The sequence below is a fragment of the Chiloscyllium punctatum genome, chromosome 28 (genome assembly GCF_047496795.1).
Source record: "Chiloscyllium punctatum isolate Juve2018m chromosome 28, sChiPun1.3, whole genome shotgun sequence".
NCBI classification, from domain to species: domain Eukaryota; kingdom Metazoa; phylum Chordata; class Chondrichthyes; order Orectolobiformes; family Hemiscylliidae; genus Chiloscyllium; species Chiloscyllium punctatum.
The window spans coordinates 19863385-19877020 of record NC_092766.1 but is presented as its reverse complement, the minus strand read 5'-3'; the positions used below and the strand labels follow the sequence as shown (position 1 = coordinate 19877020).

General features: G+C 45.4%; 1 protein-coding gene across 3 annotated transcripts in view; it reads right to left on the bottom strand.

The window, feature by feature from the left end:
- The window catches only part of pfas (phosphoribosylformylglycinamidine synthase), an 81267-nt gene that overhangs the window by 22985 nt on the left and 44646 nt on the right, over nucleotides 1-13636 (bottom strand). For all 3 annotated transcript variants that reach the window (XM_072549016.1, XM_072549017.1, XM_072549018.1), the window contains 6 exons: nucleotides 11662-11892; nucleotides 9435-9615; nucleotides 9133-9216; nucleotides 8169-8324; nucleotides 7939-8058; nucleotides 2910-3055 (listed from right to left, as the gene is read on the bottom strand). In XM_072549016.1, the coding sequence (XP_072405117.1) occupies nucleotides 2910-3055; nucleotides 7939-8058; nucleotides 8169-8324; nucleotides 9133-9216; nucleotides 9435-9615; nucleotides 11662-11892 (918 nt within the window). The remainder of the gene's footprint in view (nucleotides 1-2909; nucleotides 3056-7938; nucleotides 8059-8168; nucleotides 8325-9132; nucleotides 9217-9434; nucleotides 9616-11661; nucleotides 11893-13636) is intronic.

The following is a 13636-nucleotide window of genomic DNA, read 5'->3' as shown; positions in this document are numbered from 1 at the left end:
TTTATTGCCCATCTGTTATGGCCTTGGAGAAGATGTTGAGCTGCTGTCTTGAATATGTTGCTGGAAAAGTACAGCAGGTCAGGCAGCAACCGAGCAGGAGAATCCACGTTTCAGGCCACAGCCCTTCATCAGGAATGTGCCAGTGGATCCAAAGAAAGGGGATTCATGGAATGCTTACATGATGGCTTTCTGGAACATGGAGCCCACAAGGGAGCAGACTATTCTGGACTTAGTGCTGTGTAATGAGCCAGACTTCATAAAAAAATCTTAAAGTAAGGGAACACTTAGAGGCAGCAATTGTAAAATGGGAGAATTCAGTCTGCATTTTGAGACAGAAAAGGCAAAATCGGATGTAATGGCGTTACAGTTAAAAAAGGTTATTACAGGGGCATGAGAGGGGAACTGACGAAAATCACACGGAAGCAGAGCCTAGCAGGGAAGACAGTAACGCAACAATAGCAGGAGTTTCTAGGTGTAATCGAGGACATGGTGCAGAGGTTCACCCTAAAGACAAGATAGATTATCCAGGAAGGGGAGAATTAGACAGCCATGGCTGACAAAGGAAGTCATGGAACGTATCAAAGGAAAGGACACAGCCTATAAAGTGGCCAAGAGCACTGGGAAATCAGAAGACTGGGAAGGCTACAAAAACAAAACAGAGGATAACAAGGAGAAATAAAGGAGGAGAGGATCAAATATGAAGGGAGGCTAGCCAGTAATCTTAGAAGTGTTAGTAAAAGCTTCATTCCATACGTAAGAAACAAATTACAGGCAAAAGTAGTCATTGGGCCGCTCCAAATTGATGCTGGAAGGCTAGTGCTGGGAGGTAAGGAAATAGCTGAACTCAATAAGTACTTTGCGTCAGTCTTCACAGTGGAAGACATGAGTAATATCCCAACAATTAAGGAGAGTTGACTATGGTAGCCATTACAAAAGAGAAAGTACGAGAAAAGCCAAAAGCTTTCTAAAAACTGAAATCCATTGGCCCCTATGGATTACATCTTAGCGTTCTGAGGGAGGTGGCTGACGAAATAGCAGAGGCGTTGGTTGTGATCTTTCAAAAATCATTGGAGTCAGGGAGAACGCAGATGATTGTAACCCCCTTGTTCAAGAAAGGATCAAGACAAAATATTAAAAATTAAAAATCGGCCAATTTGCTTAACTTTGGTTGTTGGTAAAACTTTAGAATCCATCGTTAAGGATGCAATTTTTAAATTCTTGGAAGTGAAGGGTCGGATTAGACCAAGTCAGCAGGGATTTAGTAAGGGGAGGTCGTGCCTGACAAATCTGTTAGAATTCTTTGAAGAGATAACAAGTAGGTTGGACCTGGGAAACCCAGTGGATGTTATCTACCTCGACTTCCAAAAGGCCTTTGATAAAGGTATCTCACGGGAGGCTGCTGAATAAGGTGAGGGCCTATGATGTTTGAGGTGAGCTATTGGCATGGATTGAGGATTGGCTGCCTGACAGAAGGCAGAGAGTTGGGATAAAAAAGTTCTTTTTTGGAATAGGAGTTAGTGACAAGTGGTGTCCCGCAGGGTTCAGTGTTGGGGCCGCAGCTGTTCATTTCATACATTAATGATCTGGATGATGAGACTGGGGGCATACTGATGAAGTTTGCCGATGATATGAAGTTAGGTGAACAGGCAGATAGTACTGAGGAGTTGGGGAGGCAACAGAAAGAGTTAGACAGTTTAGGAGTGTGGTCCAGGTAATGGCTGATGAAATTCAATGTGAGCAAATGAAAGGTCTTGCACTTTAGGAAAAAGAATACAGGCATGAACTATTTTCTAAACAGTGAGAAAATTCATCAAGCTGAAGTACAAAGAGATCTGGGAGTGTTAGTCCAGGATTCTCTAAAGGTTAACTTCCAGGTTGAGTCCATGATTCTGACAGCGAATATATCTTGCCATTTATCTCAAGAGAGTTGGAATATAAAAGCAGCAATGTGCTTCTGAAACTTTATAAAGCTAGTTAGGCCCCATTTGGAATATTGTCCAATTTTCAACACCTAACATCTCAGGAAGGACATACTGGCACTGGAGTGTGTCCAGCAGAGATTCACATGGATGATCCCTGGAATGGTAGGCCGAATATACGATAAGTGGCTCAGGATCCTGGGATTATATTCATTTCAGTATAGAAAGTTGAGGGGAGATCTAATAGAAACTTACAAGATAATGTATGGCTTAGAAGGAGTGGACGCTGGGAAGTTGTTTCCATTAGGTGGGAAGACTCGGAGCGGAGGGCACAGCCTTAGAGTTAGAGGGGGTCAATTTAGAATGGAAATGAGACATGAGTGGTGGGCCTGTGGAATTCATTGCCATGGAGCACAGTGGAGGCCAATTAAATATCTTCAAGGCAAACATTGATAAATTCTTAATCTCGCAAGGAATTAAGGGCTACAGGGAGAGTGCAGGTCAGTAGAGTTGAAAGGCTCATCAGCAATGATTAAATGGCGGCGTGGACTCGATGAGCCGAATGGCCTTACTTCCACTCTTACGTCTTCTGGTCTTAATATGGTGTATTACTTTCTCAAAGAACTTAAATTTGTTAAACAGAATTTACCTTTCACAAAACCAAGGTGACTATGTCTGATTTTAAGTGCTCTGCTACAATTCTCTCAATAAGAGATTCCGGCATTTCCATTTGACACACGTTAAATTCCGTGGTAGGTAGGTCCCTACTTTCTGTTTCTCTCCTCTCCTAAATAGAAGATGGGACACTTATGTGCTCTCCTTTCACACCTGACTCTCAGTCAGGGGGCTGGAATGGAGAGGAAATCTGGAGTTCAGCAAACATGTGGATCGTCAGAGCTGTCTTAATCAGAAGTGTACATTGGGATGGCTGTAAATTCCCTGAGAAATGGTCACTCTGCACATTGAGATCCCTGAAAAATGGTTACTCACCTTGCTCTGAGGGCCTTGCTCAGTGGTTGACCCAATTCTCCAGCACTGAAGGCCAGCAGTTCTATACCGAGCACTCACTTGGTCCACAGCCGTCTGCGACACCTCCAGCACCAAACCCAGTTCCTCGGCAAACAGCACCTCAATCACTGTGGAAAGAGAAGAATAGAGAGTCAGTGCTGATATGGTGAGTGTCACAGGATCCTAGAATCCCTGCAGTGCATATACAAGGGGGCATAGCTTTAAATTAAGGGGGGGTAGATATAGGACTGATGTTAGGGGTAGGTTCTTCACTCAGCGAGTCGTAAGTTCATGGAATGCCCTGCCAGTAGCAGTAGTGGACTCTCCCTCTTTATGGGTATTTAAGCGGGCATTGGATAGGTATATGGAGGATAGTGGGTTAGTGTAGGTTAGGTGGGCTTTGATCGGCGCAACATCGAGGGCTGAAGGGCCTGTACTGCGCTGTATTCTTCTATGTTCTATGTTCTATTTGGCTCATCAAGTTTGCACTGATCCTCCAAAAACTGTCCCAAATGTCTCCTAACCTGTCCCAGTACTCAACATTTACCATAGCTAACTCACCTAACGTGTAGAACCTTGTACTGTACTTTTAAGAGAGCGAATGCTGGCAAGTACCTTGCAGGCACAGAGAGTACTGGAAGATCGAAAGTAACAGTTGACTGCGAAACAACTACCTGAGCTTGGTTGCTAGGTTTCCACATCATTTCAGATTTAGCCAGTTTAAATTATGCTCGGAGAAAGTGAGGACTGCAGATGCTGGAGATCAGAGTCGAGAGTGTGGTGCTGGGAAAGCACAGCAGGTCAGGCAGAATCGATGCTGCCTGAACTGCTGTACTTTTCCAACACAACACTCTGCAGTTTAAATTATGCCCCGAGATACTAAAACCCAATCGAATTTGAATTTTACTGTTTTGACAACATCAATGAGATGATCCATTATTTTGGGTTATAAAAATCAGGCATTATGAACAGATAGCCAGAGGGAGACCAAGAGCACCTACTGCCATACAAACTGTCTGCAGACCCGCTCTCTGAAAGGTATCTTTTCATATGAAACATCTACGCAGAAGACCAAAGATGATCTAAAGGAAATCAACAGACAGAGGAAGTTCGACATCTGAAGACGGCAAATGGTTTCGAAAATTTATTTGCTGTTATTTTGAAAATTATTTATTTATTTTCAAAAATTTAATGGGGGCTTTACCAGATCAGTATAGAGTGGGAGGTAGATAAATTGTTAAGACTAAGGAGGCTTCCAGTGTAGATACTCCTTGTTTAGTGTTCTCTTTGGAGTTAAAGAATAAATTAATATTTCTTTAAATAGTGGAATTTGGAAACTGTCACTCATACTTTCAAAGATTACAAGGCAAGGTGAGCTTTTGTGTCTGTCTGGTTTAAATTAGCAGAAGGTTTTACCCTGTGTCATAAAAGGCAAAGCGCGTGCAAACTCTACACAGTCAACCAAGGCTGGAGTTGAATCCAGGTCCCTGATACAGTGAGGCAACAGTGTTCACCATTGAACTGCCACGTCAGGGGAGATGAATGGAAACTTTGGGACTTGAATACTGGATTCTGTGGGGCAGAAAACAAGCAATGGACAGATGTCTCAAAGGCAGATGAAAACAGGGCAGTGAGTGACCAAGCGCTCAAAAACCCCAAATCTCCCAGAAATTCAATTCTGTGGCTGATCAATTCAGATGTCAAGATGCTGGCACCCAAGTGAGAGACAGAAACCATGAGGAGCAGTTCCTCCAACTGGAGATTCTGTTGTTCACCTCAGCTTCTGACAGAGCAAATTGCAGCACTGAAGAAAGAACTAGATGACCTCAGGCTCATACAAGGGAACGAGATCTCTCTGGACAGGACCTTTAGCGAGGTTATTACACCGAGCATACCAGAAGAGAGTAGAAGGGAGAAGATGATGAGAAAGGCAGACATGAGACAAGTGCAAGAGACCCCGGGGGAAGTAACAGGTTGAATCTCTTGAAAACCGTAGAGACAGATGTCACTGCCAGTCAGAGAGGCGGTCACGTCTGCCAATCAAATTGGCGTGGAAGCAGAGCCGAGGAGTCAGACATCACACAGAGCCGTGGTAATAGGGGACTCCATAGTGAGGGGGACTGAAAGGGGTTCCTGCTGCAACAGGCGGGATTCGAGTATGGTGTGTTGCCTTCCTGGTGCCAGGATTAAGGACATCGCAGACAAAGTGCAGGGCAAAGGTGAAGAGCCAGACGTGGTGGTGCATGTCGGCACAAATGACGGTGGGAAGAAGAGAAGGGACATTCTACAGCGGGGCTTCGGAGAACTCAGAATAAGGCTGAAAAGCAGGACATCCAGGGTGTTTGCTTCAGTTCCTCGGGCTGGGGAGGACAGGAACAGGGAGATAATGGACTTGAATGTGTGGCTGGGGAACTGGTGCAGGAAGCAAGTATGTAAATTCTTGGATCACTGGGGTATGTTTAGCAGAAAGGATAAATTATACAAGAGGGACCAGCATTCTGGCAGACAGGTTTGCCACTGCAACACAGCTGCGTTTAAACTAAATAGCTGGGGGGGGGGGAAGGGGACAAACTAGAAGTTTAAGAAGGAAGTTAAAGGGAAAGTTAGAACAAGAGAAGTCAAGGCAGACAACAGTATCAATGGAGCAGAAACCTCAAAAAAAAGGATCATGCCGTAAGGTCAAGTGAAATAGGGATTGATAGGAAGGGTGAGGGAGTAACAAATTAAAAAATATTATAGATGAGTGCACGAAGCATTAGAAATAAGGTGGATGAGCTTGAGGCTCATTTGGAAATTAGCAGCTACGATGTTGTGGGGATAACAGATGTGGCTTCAAGGGGACAGGACCTGGGAAACACACCATCCTCAAATCCCGCCTGTTGCCGCAGAAACCCCTTTCAGTCCCACATTACCACAGTTCTGTGTGATGTCTGACTCCTCGGCTCTGCTTCCACGCCAATTTCTGATTGGCAGACCTGATCGCCTCTCTGACTGGCAGTGACGTCTATCTCTACGGTTTCCAAGAGATTCAACCTGTTCCTGACAGGTACTTCCCCCCGGGTCTCTTGCACTTATCTCATCTCTGCCTTCCTCATTGTCTTCTCCCTTCTGGTAAAGGAAACACTGACTACCAAGGGGGATGGGGTGGCCCTGTTGGTAAGGAATGATATTCAGTCCCTTCCGCAGGGGAACCTAGAATCAGGGGATGTCGAGTCAGTATGGATAGAGCGGAGAAATTCTGAGGGTAGAATGACCCTCATGGGAGTTATCTACAGGCCCCCAAACAGTAGTCTGGATGTAGTGTGTAAGTTGAATAAGGAGCTGAAATTGGCCTGTCGCAAAAATATTACTACAGTTGTTATGGGGAATTTCAACATGCAGGTAGACTGGGAGAATCAGGATGGTACTAGACCCCAAGAAAGGGAGTTTGTGGAGTGCCTCTGGAATACTGTACGCAGTTTTGGTCTCCAAATCTGAAGACAGACATTCTGGCCATTGAGGGAGTGCAGCGTAGGTTCACGAGGTCAATTCCCGGAATGGCGGGACTATCTTACGCTGAAAGATTGGCGTCACTGGGCTTGTATACCCTTGAGTTTAGAAGGATGAGTGAGGATCTGATTGAGATGCATAAGATTATTAAAGGATTGGACACTCTTGAGGCAGGAAGCACGTTTCTGCTGATGGGAGAGTGATGAACCAGAGGACACAGTTTAAAAATAAGGGGTAGGCCATTTAGAACAGAATTGAGAAGAAACTTCTTCACCCAGAGAGTGGTGGGTGCATGGGATGCTCTGCCCTAGACGGCTATGGAGGCCAAGTCTCTGGATACTTTCAAGAAAGAGTTGGATAGAGCTCTTAAGGATAGTGGAATCAAGGGTTATGGGGATAAGGCAGGAACAGGATACTGATTGAGGATGATCAGCCATGATCATAATGAATGGTGGTGCAGGCTCGAAGGGCAGAATGGCCTACTGCTGCACCTATTGCCTATTGTTCCTCCAAGCACACGTTCCTTTTCTCCTGTTGTTGCTCATGAGATCAAGAGATGAAGTCTCTGGTTGGAGGAACGGCAGCTGGTGGGACAGAGGGACCGCTGCATTGGAGAAACCACAGGAGTTGTTCCAGCTTCTGCTGCTGTCACAAGGAGACTGCAGCCATATCACCATCAGTTGTTTCGAGAAGTAGAGCACTATACTGAGCTGGTCTCCCGGGTTCTGACGGACAGCCAGCTGGTCGCCAGGTCGAGGCTTTGGGCAGCAATATCCCAGTAACCAAGCTTGATGGCACGCCCCAGTAACCCAGCTAAAAGCTAACATGGCATAAGAATGACTCACCTCACAATCTGGGGATGGGTTGGAAAAGCAATTGAGTGCCATGCTCCAGGAATTTTTAACAATTGAGCAATTATATGGCACCTTTAACATAATGAATGGGTTCCAAGGTGCTTCACATAAACACCAAAACGGAGTAAGACAATAAGCAGATTATCAGCCAAATGATCAAAAGCACGGTCAGAGGTAGGTTTTGATGAATACCTTCAAAGAAGAAACTGAAGTCAAGATGCCACGAGGTGTGGGGAGAGAATTCTTGGGATTGGTGTCTACTTTATCGAAAGCAGGACCACTTACGGTGGAGCAATTAAAATCAGGGATAAACAACAAGATATTTGAGTGCGTGTTGGAGGCTGGAAGAATTGCAGAGATGGGGAGGAGTCGGGCTATAGAGGGATTTAAAAACACAGATGATAGTTTTAAAACCAAGATATTGCTTGGTTAGGAAGCAACATAGGGGCAGTAAGGAAAGGAGTGACCGGAGAATGGAGTTTGCCACGATTTAGATAGCAGGGGTTTGGATGTCATCAGATGGAGGTTAGAACGTGAGGACCAACCAGAAATGCAGTAGTCAGATCTGCAGGTAATGGAACACATGGAGGATTCAAGAATGTTGCGAGTGGAAAATGGGGGACAAAGGGTTATGCCGCCACTTGGATTATGAGGGGAATGTCACTCACCGCTGGCATTGCTGTCTGAAATGTCAAGCTCCATACCACAGTTTCCCGCAATGGCCATCTCGAGCAAACACGTGAGCAGTCCCCCATCACTGACGTCATGACCTGCACTCAGCATTCGCTCTGGGAGTGATTTGGGGTGGGGGGGGGGGGGGGGGAAAGAGACGCTATGAGAAACTGTGCAATGCAAGCACATCAAAAGCTAAATGCAAATTGTAGTTTCCAAAACTCACCTTCCAGGAGCTGCTGGGTGACTCTGAAGCAGGAGATCAGCTGCTGTGGGCTGTCCATGTCAGGACACACATTTCCAAGCTGCGAGTAACACTGAGCCAATGCACCTCCTCCCATCCGGTACTGACCGGGAGTGACTGGGACATATAGGAGCTGCCCTGAAACAAGGACAAAGTGTGCGACTACGCTTACAGCAAAGGTCAGACTAGACTCCTTTCCGCTTTCACTCTTACCATGCTCAGGTATCCTCCCTGCACACCCAGCCTCCAGATACTGAGCACAAATCCCCATGTCAGACCCGGTATGCCAGAGCAGACACACTGGCTCGTTACGCTCCTCATCCTCCACCTCCTTGCCATACGATTACACCCTTGCTCCTCGTACCTACATCCTGAAACGCCGACTCTTGCCCTCATTCCACAACACCCACTCATGCCCCAGTACCTGCACCTAAGAAATCTCACCTTTGTGCCCACTCCTACCCCATGATTCCCGCGACCCACACCCTGTACTCCCAACCCGGGACTGTAAACTCAGTTCCCAGCAGAACTCTGATCGTCTGACTACCATACCCAAATTCCATGGCCCCAACCATTGCCTCTGCGCTCATCTTCTAGCCTAACAGTTGCCAGCTGCATAGAGCCCAACTCTCTTTCCAAGTCTCACAACACATCCCTGTGCTCACAGCTCAGGACTGTACCAATAGCACCCCCATATTCTCATACTGGGGCCCAACCCTATCTCCCAGTACTCTCATCCCTCACCACAAACATAATCTGTTCCAGGACCACAACCCAACCCAACCCCCACCCCCTCAAACCCATGCAGGTCTGGATCCCTAATTCTAACCTCGCTATTTACTACTTCTTTGGGACCTTGATCCTTGCCACTTGTAGTCACATCCCAAGAACCTGACCACCCTCTCAATCCAAGGTGCATAATTTCCCCTCACAGCGTCATCCATACCCTGTCCGTGAGGATTTTTCAAGTCGGGGGTCACAGTGCAGGTGATATCAGGACACACAGCGTAAACCGAGATCACAAGGGACCCTGAAACCAGCAGAAATGAGCATCAGTTGGAGAAACAGTACAGCAAGGACTCTTAAAAATTGTGGGACTCATAAGGAACGTCAGGACAGCTGAAGAGAAAACATACAGAATCAAAACTGAAGAAGGAAACAGAGTCAAAGAGAAAGTCTGAAGGAATTACAAATGCCCAAAGGGTTGGCACTGACATGATGGATCCAAGGCCCATTTTATTCCCTCACCTGGGGCCTTCACTGTCTCTTCCCCAACACGTGCAGCCATGCTCAGAGAGTCCTTCCCACCATCAACTGCAACGCCGAGTTCAGACAAGGTGAGGCACATTGCCTTGCAGGCATCATACAGGGCAGCCCCCTCACCTGGCAACTTGGCAGGCCACATCCAGTTAGCGCTACATTTTACATCCTGGCACAGAGAGGACAACAAACATCAAACCCAGCACCAAGCAAATAAAGAGCACCACAGACAGAACCAGCTGGTAGGATAATCGTGGCAGAGATGGGGAATACTCTTAGCCGGGGGCCGGGGCTAGATGATGAGACCACAAGAAATAGCAACAGAGGTAGGTTTTTTTGAGCTTCTTCTGCCATTCAATAGGATCATGGTTCACCCAATATTCCTCATTTCCATCTCCTTGTATTTTTGTGTAAACCTCAATTCCCTGACTGATTAAGAATCTGCATCTCAGCCTTAAATATATACACAATGGCTTTGCCTACAGCTCTCTGTGACAAAGAGTTCCAAACACACTCAACCCTCAGAGAAGAAATTCTTCTTTATCTCAAATTTAAATTGGCGCACCTTTAATCTGAGACTATGCCCGTCTGGTACTAGACTCTCTTGTGAGAGGAAACGTCCTCTCAACATTTACCTTTTCAACATCATTAAGGATCCTATATGTCGCAAAGGGAGCACCTCTCATCCTTCTAAATCATAATGAGTCTCAAATTATTAAACCTTTGCTCATAAGACAATCCCCCCATATCAGGGATATCTAAATGCACCTTCTCTTAACTTCCTCCAATAAAATGATATATTTCTTCAAATAAGAGGGCTAAAACTACTCTCAGTACTCCAGATATGGCCTCAGGAGCACTTTGTACAATTGTGCGAAGACTTCTCTACTCTTATTTCAAAGGGCTTGGAGTCTAAGGGCCAACGTTCCATAAAACTTTCTGAATATTGCCTCTGTGTTAACTTTGTGTTCCATGCACAAGTACCGCCCAAGTCCTGGATATAAAAGTTTGCTCATTGAGCTGGAAGGTTCATTGTCAGACATTTTGTCACCATACTCGTAACATCATCAGTGAGCCTCCGGTGAAGCGCTGGTGTTATGTCTTGCTTTCAACTTGTGTGTTTAGGTTTCCCTGTGTTGGAGATGTCATTTCCTATTCTTTTTCTCAGAGGGCAATAGAGGAGGTCAAAATCAGTGTATTTGCTGATAGAGTTATGGTTGGAATGCCATGTTTCTCGTGCTAATGAGTTTCTCGTGATAATGAGTTATGTCTTTTTGTGACTAGTTTGTTAGTGGATACTATCACTAGTATCCTTACATACAGATGAGGAAGGACACCACTTTGACTGGGACAATACATCCATCCTGGGACAAGCCAAACAAAGAAATGCAAAAGAATTCCTTGAAGCATGGCATTCCAACCAGAACTATCGGCAAATACAGATTTCAACCCCATCTACAATTTGGGCGGCATGGTGGCACAGTGGTTAGCACTGCTGCCTCACAGCGCCAGAGACCCGGGTTCAATTCCCACTGCAGGCGACTAACTGTGTGGAGTGTGCATGTTCTCCCCATGTCTGTGTGGGTTTCCTCTGGGTGCTCCGGTTTCCTCCCACAGTCCAAAAATGTGCAGGTTAGGTGAATTGGCCAAGTTAAATTGCCTGCAGTGTTAGGTGAAGGGGTAAATGTAGGGGAATGGGTCTGGGTGGGTTGCGCTTCGGCGGGTCGGTGTGGACTTGTTGGGCCGAAGGGCCTGTTTCCACACTGTAAGTAATCTAATCTAATCCTCTGAGAAAAAGAGCAGGAAATGACATCAACCACCCAAGGAAACCTAAACACAAATAGAAAGCGGGGCATACACCAGTGCTTCACCAGAGGCTCACTGACTATGTTACCTAGTATGGTGACAAAACGTCTGAAAACGAAATTTGCAACTCAACGAGCAAACTTACATCCAGAACCTCAACCTGAGCTGCAAATCTTCTCAAAATTAACTAACCCCGCCCCCCCACCAAATCCCTGTACGTTACTGCTTTCTGCAGTATCTGTCAGATTAAAAAATATTTTATTCTTTTATTCTCCTTTCAAAACGAACAACATCATATCACATTAAACTCAATTTGCTCACTTTCATATCAAAATCTCTGAACTGTTCATATCCCTCTTGTAATCTGCCTTTCCACCCATGTTATAAGCCAGTGGGGTTAAACACTCACACTGAGTTCAGTAACACGTGCAAACATCAGATTGGTCAGAGCTTCTCCAATAGCCATCCGAGCTCCTGCAGCAGGATCAATCAGGCCTTTGATGGGCTGCTCTCCGATTGCGGTCGCCGCTCCCACGGTGTCAAAGTAGGACAGGGCGACAACAGCGACATCAGCTAAAGGAGTGTGGAGAGGACCCACACACTGCTGCTGGGCAACCAGGCCAGTCACAGAACGGTCAACCTGAGGATCAAAACCGCGAGTCAGTGATCAACATTAGCATCAACACTGCCACCTTAAACTCCATCCAAACAAAGACCACTTCAGCTCAAGCCAGGAGTATGATGAAATAATCTCATTTGCAGCAATGCTTCAACTGATATGACTTACTGCGGTATCATGCTGGAAATCTGACCCACTACTCCAGGAGCGGTCGTTAAAGATTTCATAAAAGATTACAAACTCTTCCAACTGACCTGCCTTTTAGACCCATGTTCTCAGTAAGCATGGGCCAGGTTTCTGGAGTTAGAGAGTACAGGACAGTAGACCACAGGAACAGGTCCTTTGGCCCACCATGCTCACACCTTCCATGATGCCACCCTAAACTAATCCAATCTGCCCGCACGGGATCCTTATCACCCCTATCACCCGACTGTGTCGGCCTGAATGCTTCTTAAGGATTTCTAACATGTCTGCTTCTACCATCGCTTCTGGAATCACATTCCAGGTACCTACCACCTGCTGTGCAAAAGAAATCTTGCTACTCATGCCTCCTTTAAATTTCCCTTCTCACCTTAAATCTATGCCCTTAGTATTTGACATTTTCACCCTGGGAAAAAAATATCCATGCCCACTCCATCCACATCTCAATTTTATATATTCCTTTCACAATTATCCCTGTTGTGCTTCTTTAACAAAGGAATAACATTGGCTATTCTCCAGTAGTACAGGACCTTGCCTGTGGTGAAAGAAGATACAAACATTTCTGTCAAGGTTCTAGTAGCTTTCTCCCTTGCCTCCTTCAGTGTCCTGGGAGAGATCCTAACAGGCCCTTGGGATTTATCTAGCGTAATGATTTTCATTATACCCAACACTACCATCTTAAGTTTGATATACCCTAGAATGTCAAGATGCTCCACCCCAATTTTACCATCATCCATTTCTTTCTCTTTGGTGAATGCCAATGTGAAGCACTCATTCAGGACTTCACCCATTTCCTCTGGCTGCTCACATAAATCACTTCTTTTGTTAAGAGGATATATCATTTTTCTAGCCATCCGCCTACATAGTTACACAGCACGGAAACAGACCCTTTGGTCTAATCACTCCACACCAACCATGATCCCAAACTATTCCAGTCCCATATCCCTCCAAACCTTTATTATTCATTTACTTATCCAAATGTCTTGAATTTTGTAACTGTACCCACATCCACCACTTCCTCTGGAAGTTCATTCCACATTTGACCCACAGTTTACAAAGACCCGCCATCATGTCCTTTTTAAAATCTTTCTCCTTAACTTAAAAAATATGGCCTCTAGTTGTTAAATTTCCCCCAACACAGGGAAAAGACACCTGCCATTCACTGTATCTGCACCCTTCATAATTTTACAAACCTCTACAAGGTTCACTGCGCTCCTCATCCTCCTATGCTCGAATGAAAACAGTCCCAACCTATCCAGCCTTTCCCGATTACTTTCCAGCATAAGGTCTTGTATTCAATGCCTCGTCGAATAAAGTACCTTATGTGCCTTTTTAACTACTCTATTCACATGATCATGGACCGATGCACATCCATACAAGGTGTTGGTGATCCACTACTACTGAGGTTTGGACCGTTCATCATGTACTCCCTTCTATGACAACTCCTATCAAAATGCATTACTTCACATTTTCAAGAAATTGAAAAGTTTTCTCTGCAACTGTTCTGGCCAAACGACCCACCTGTCTATTTATTCCTGTCATCAAAAATTTTCCTCCTTGCTTT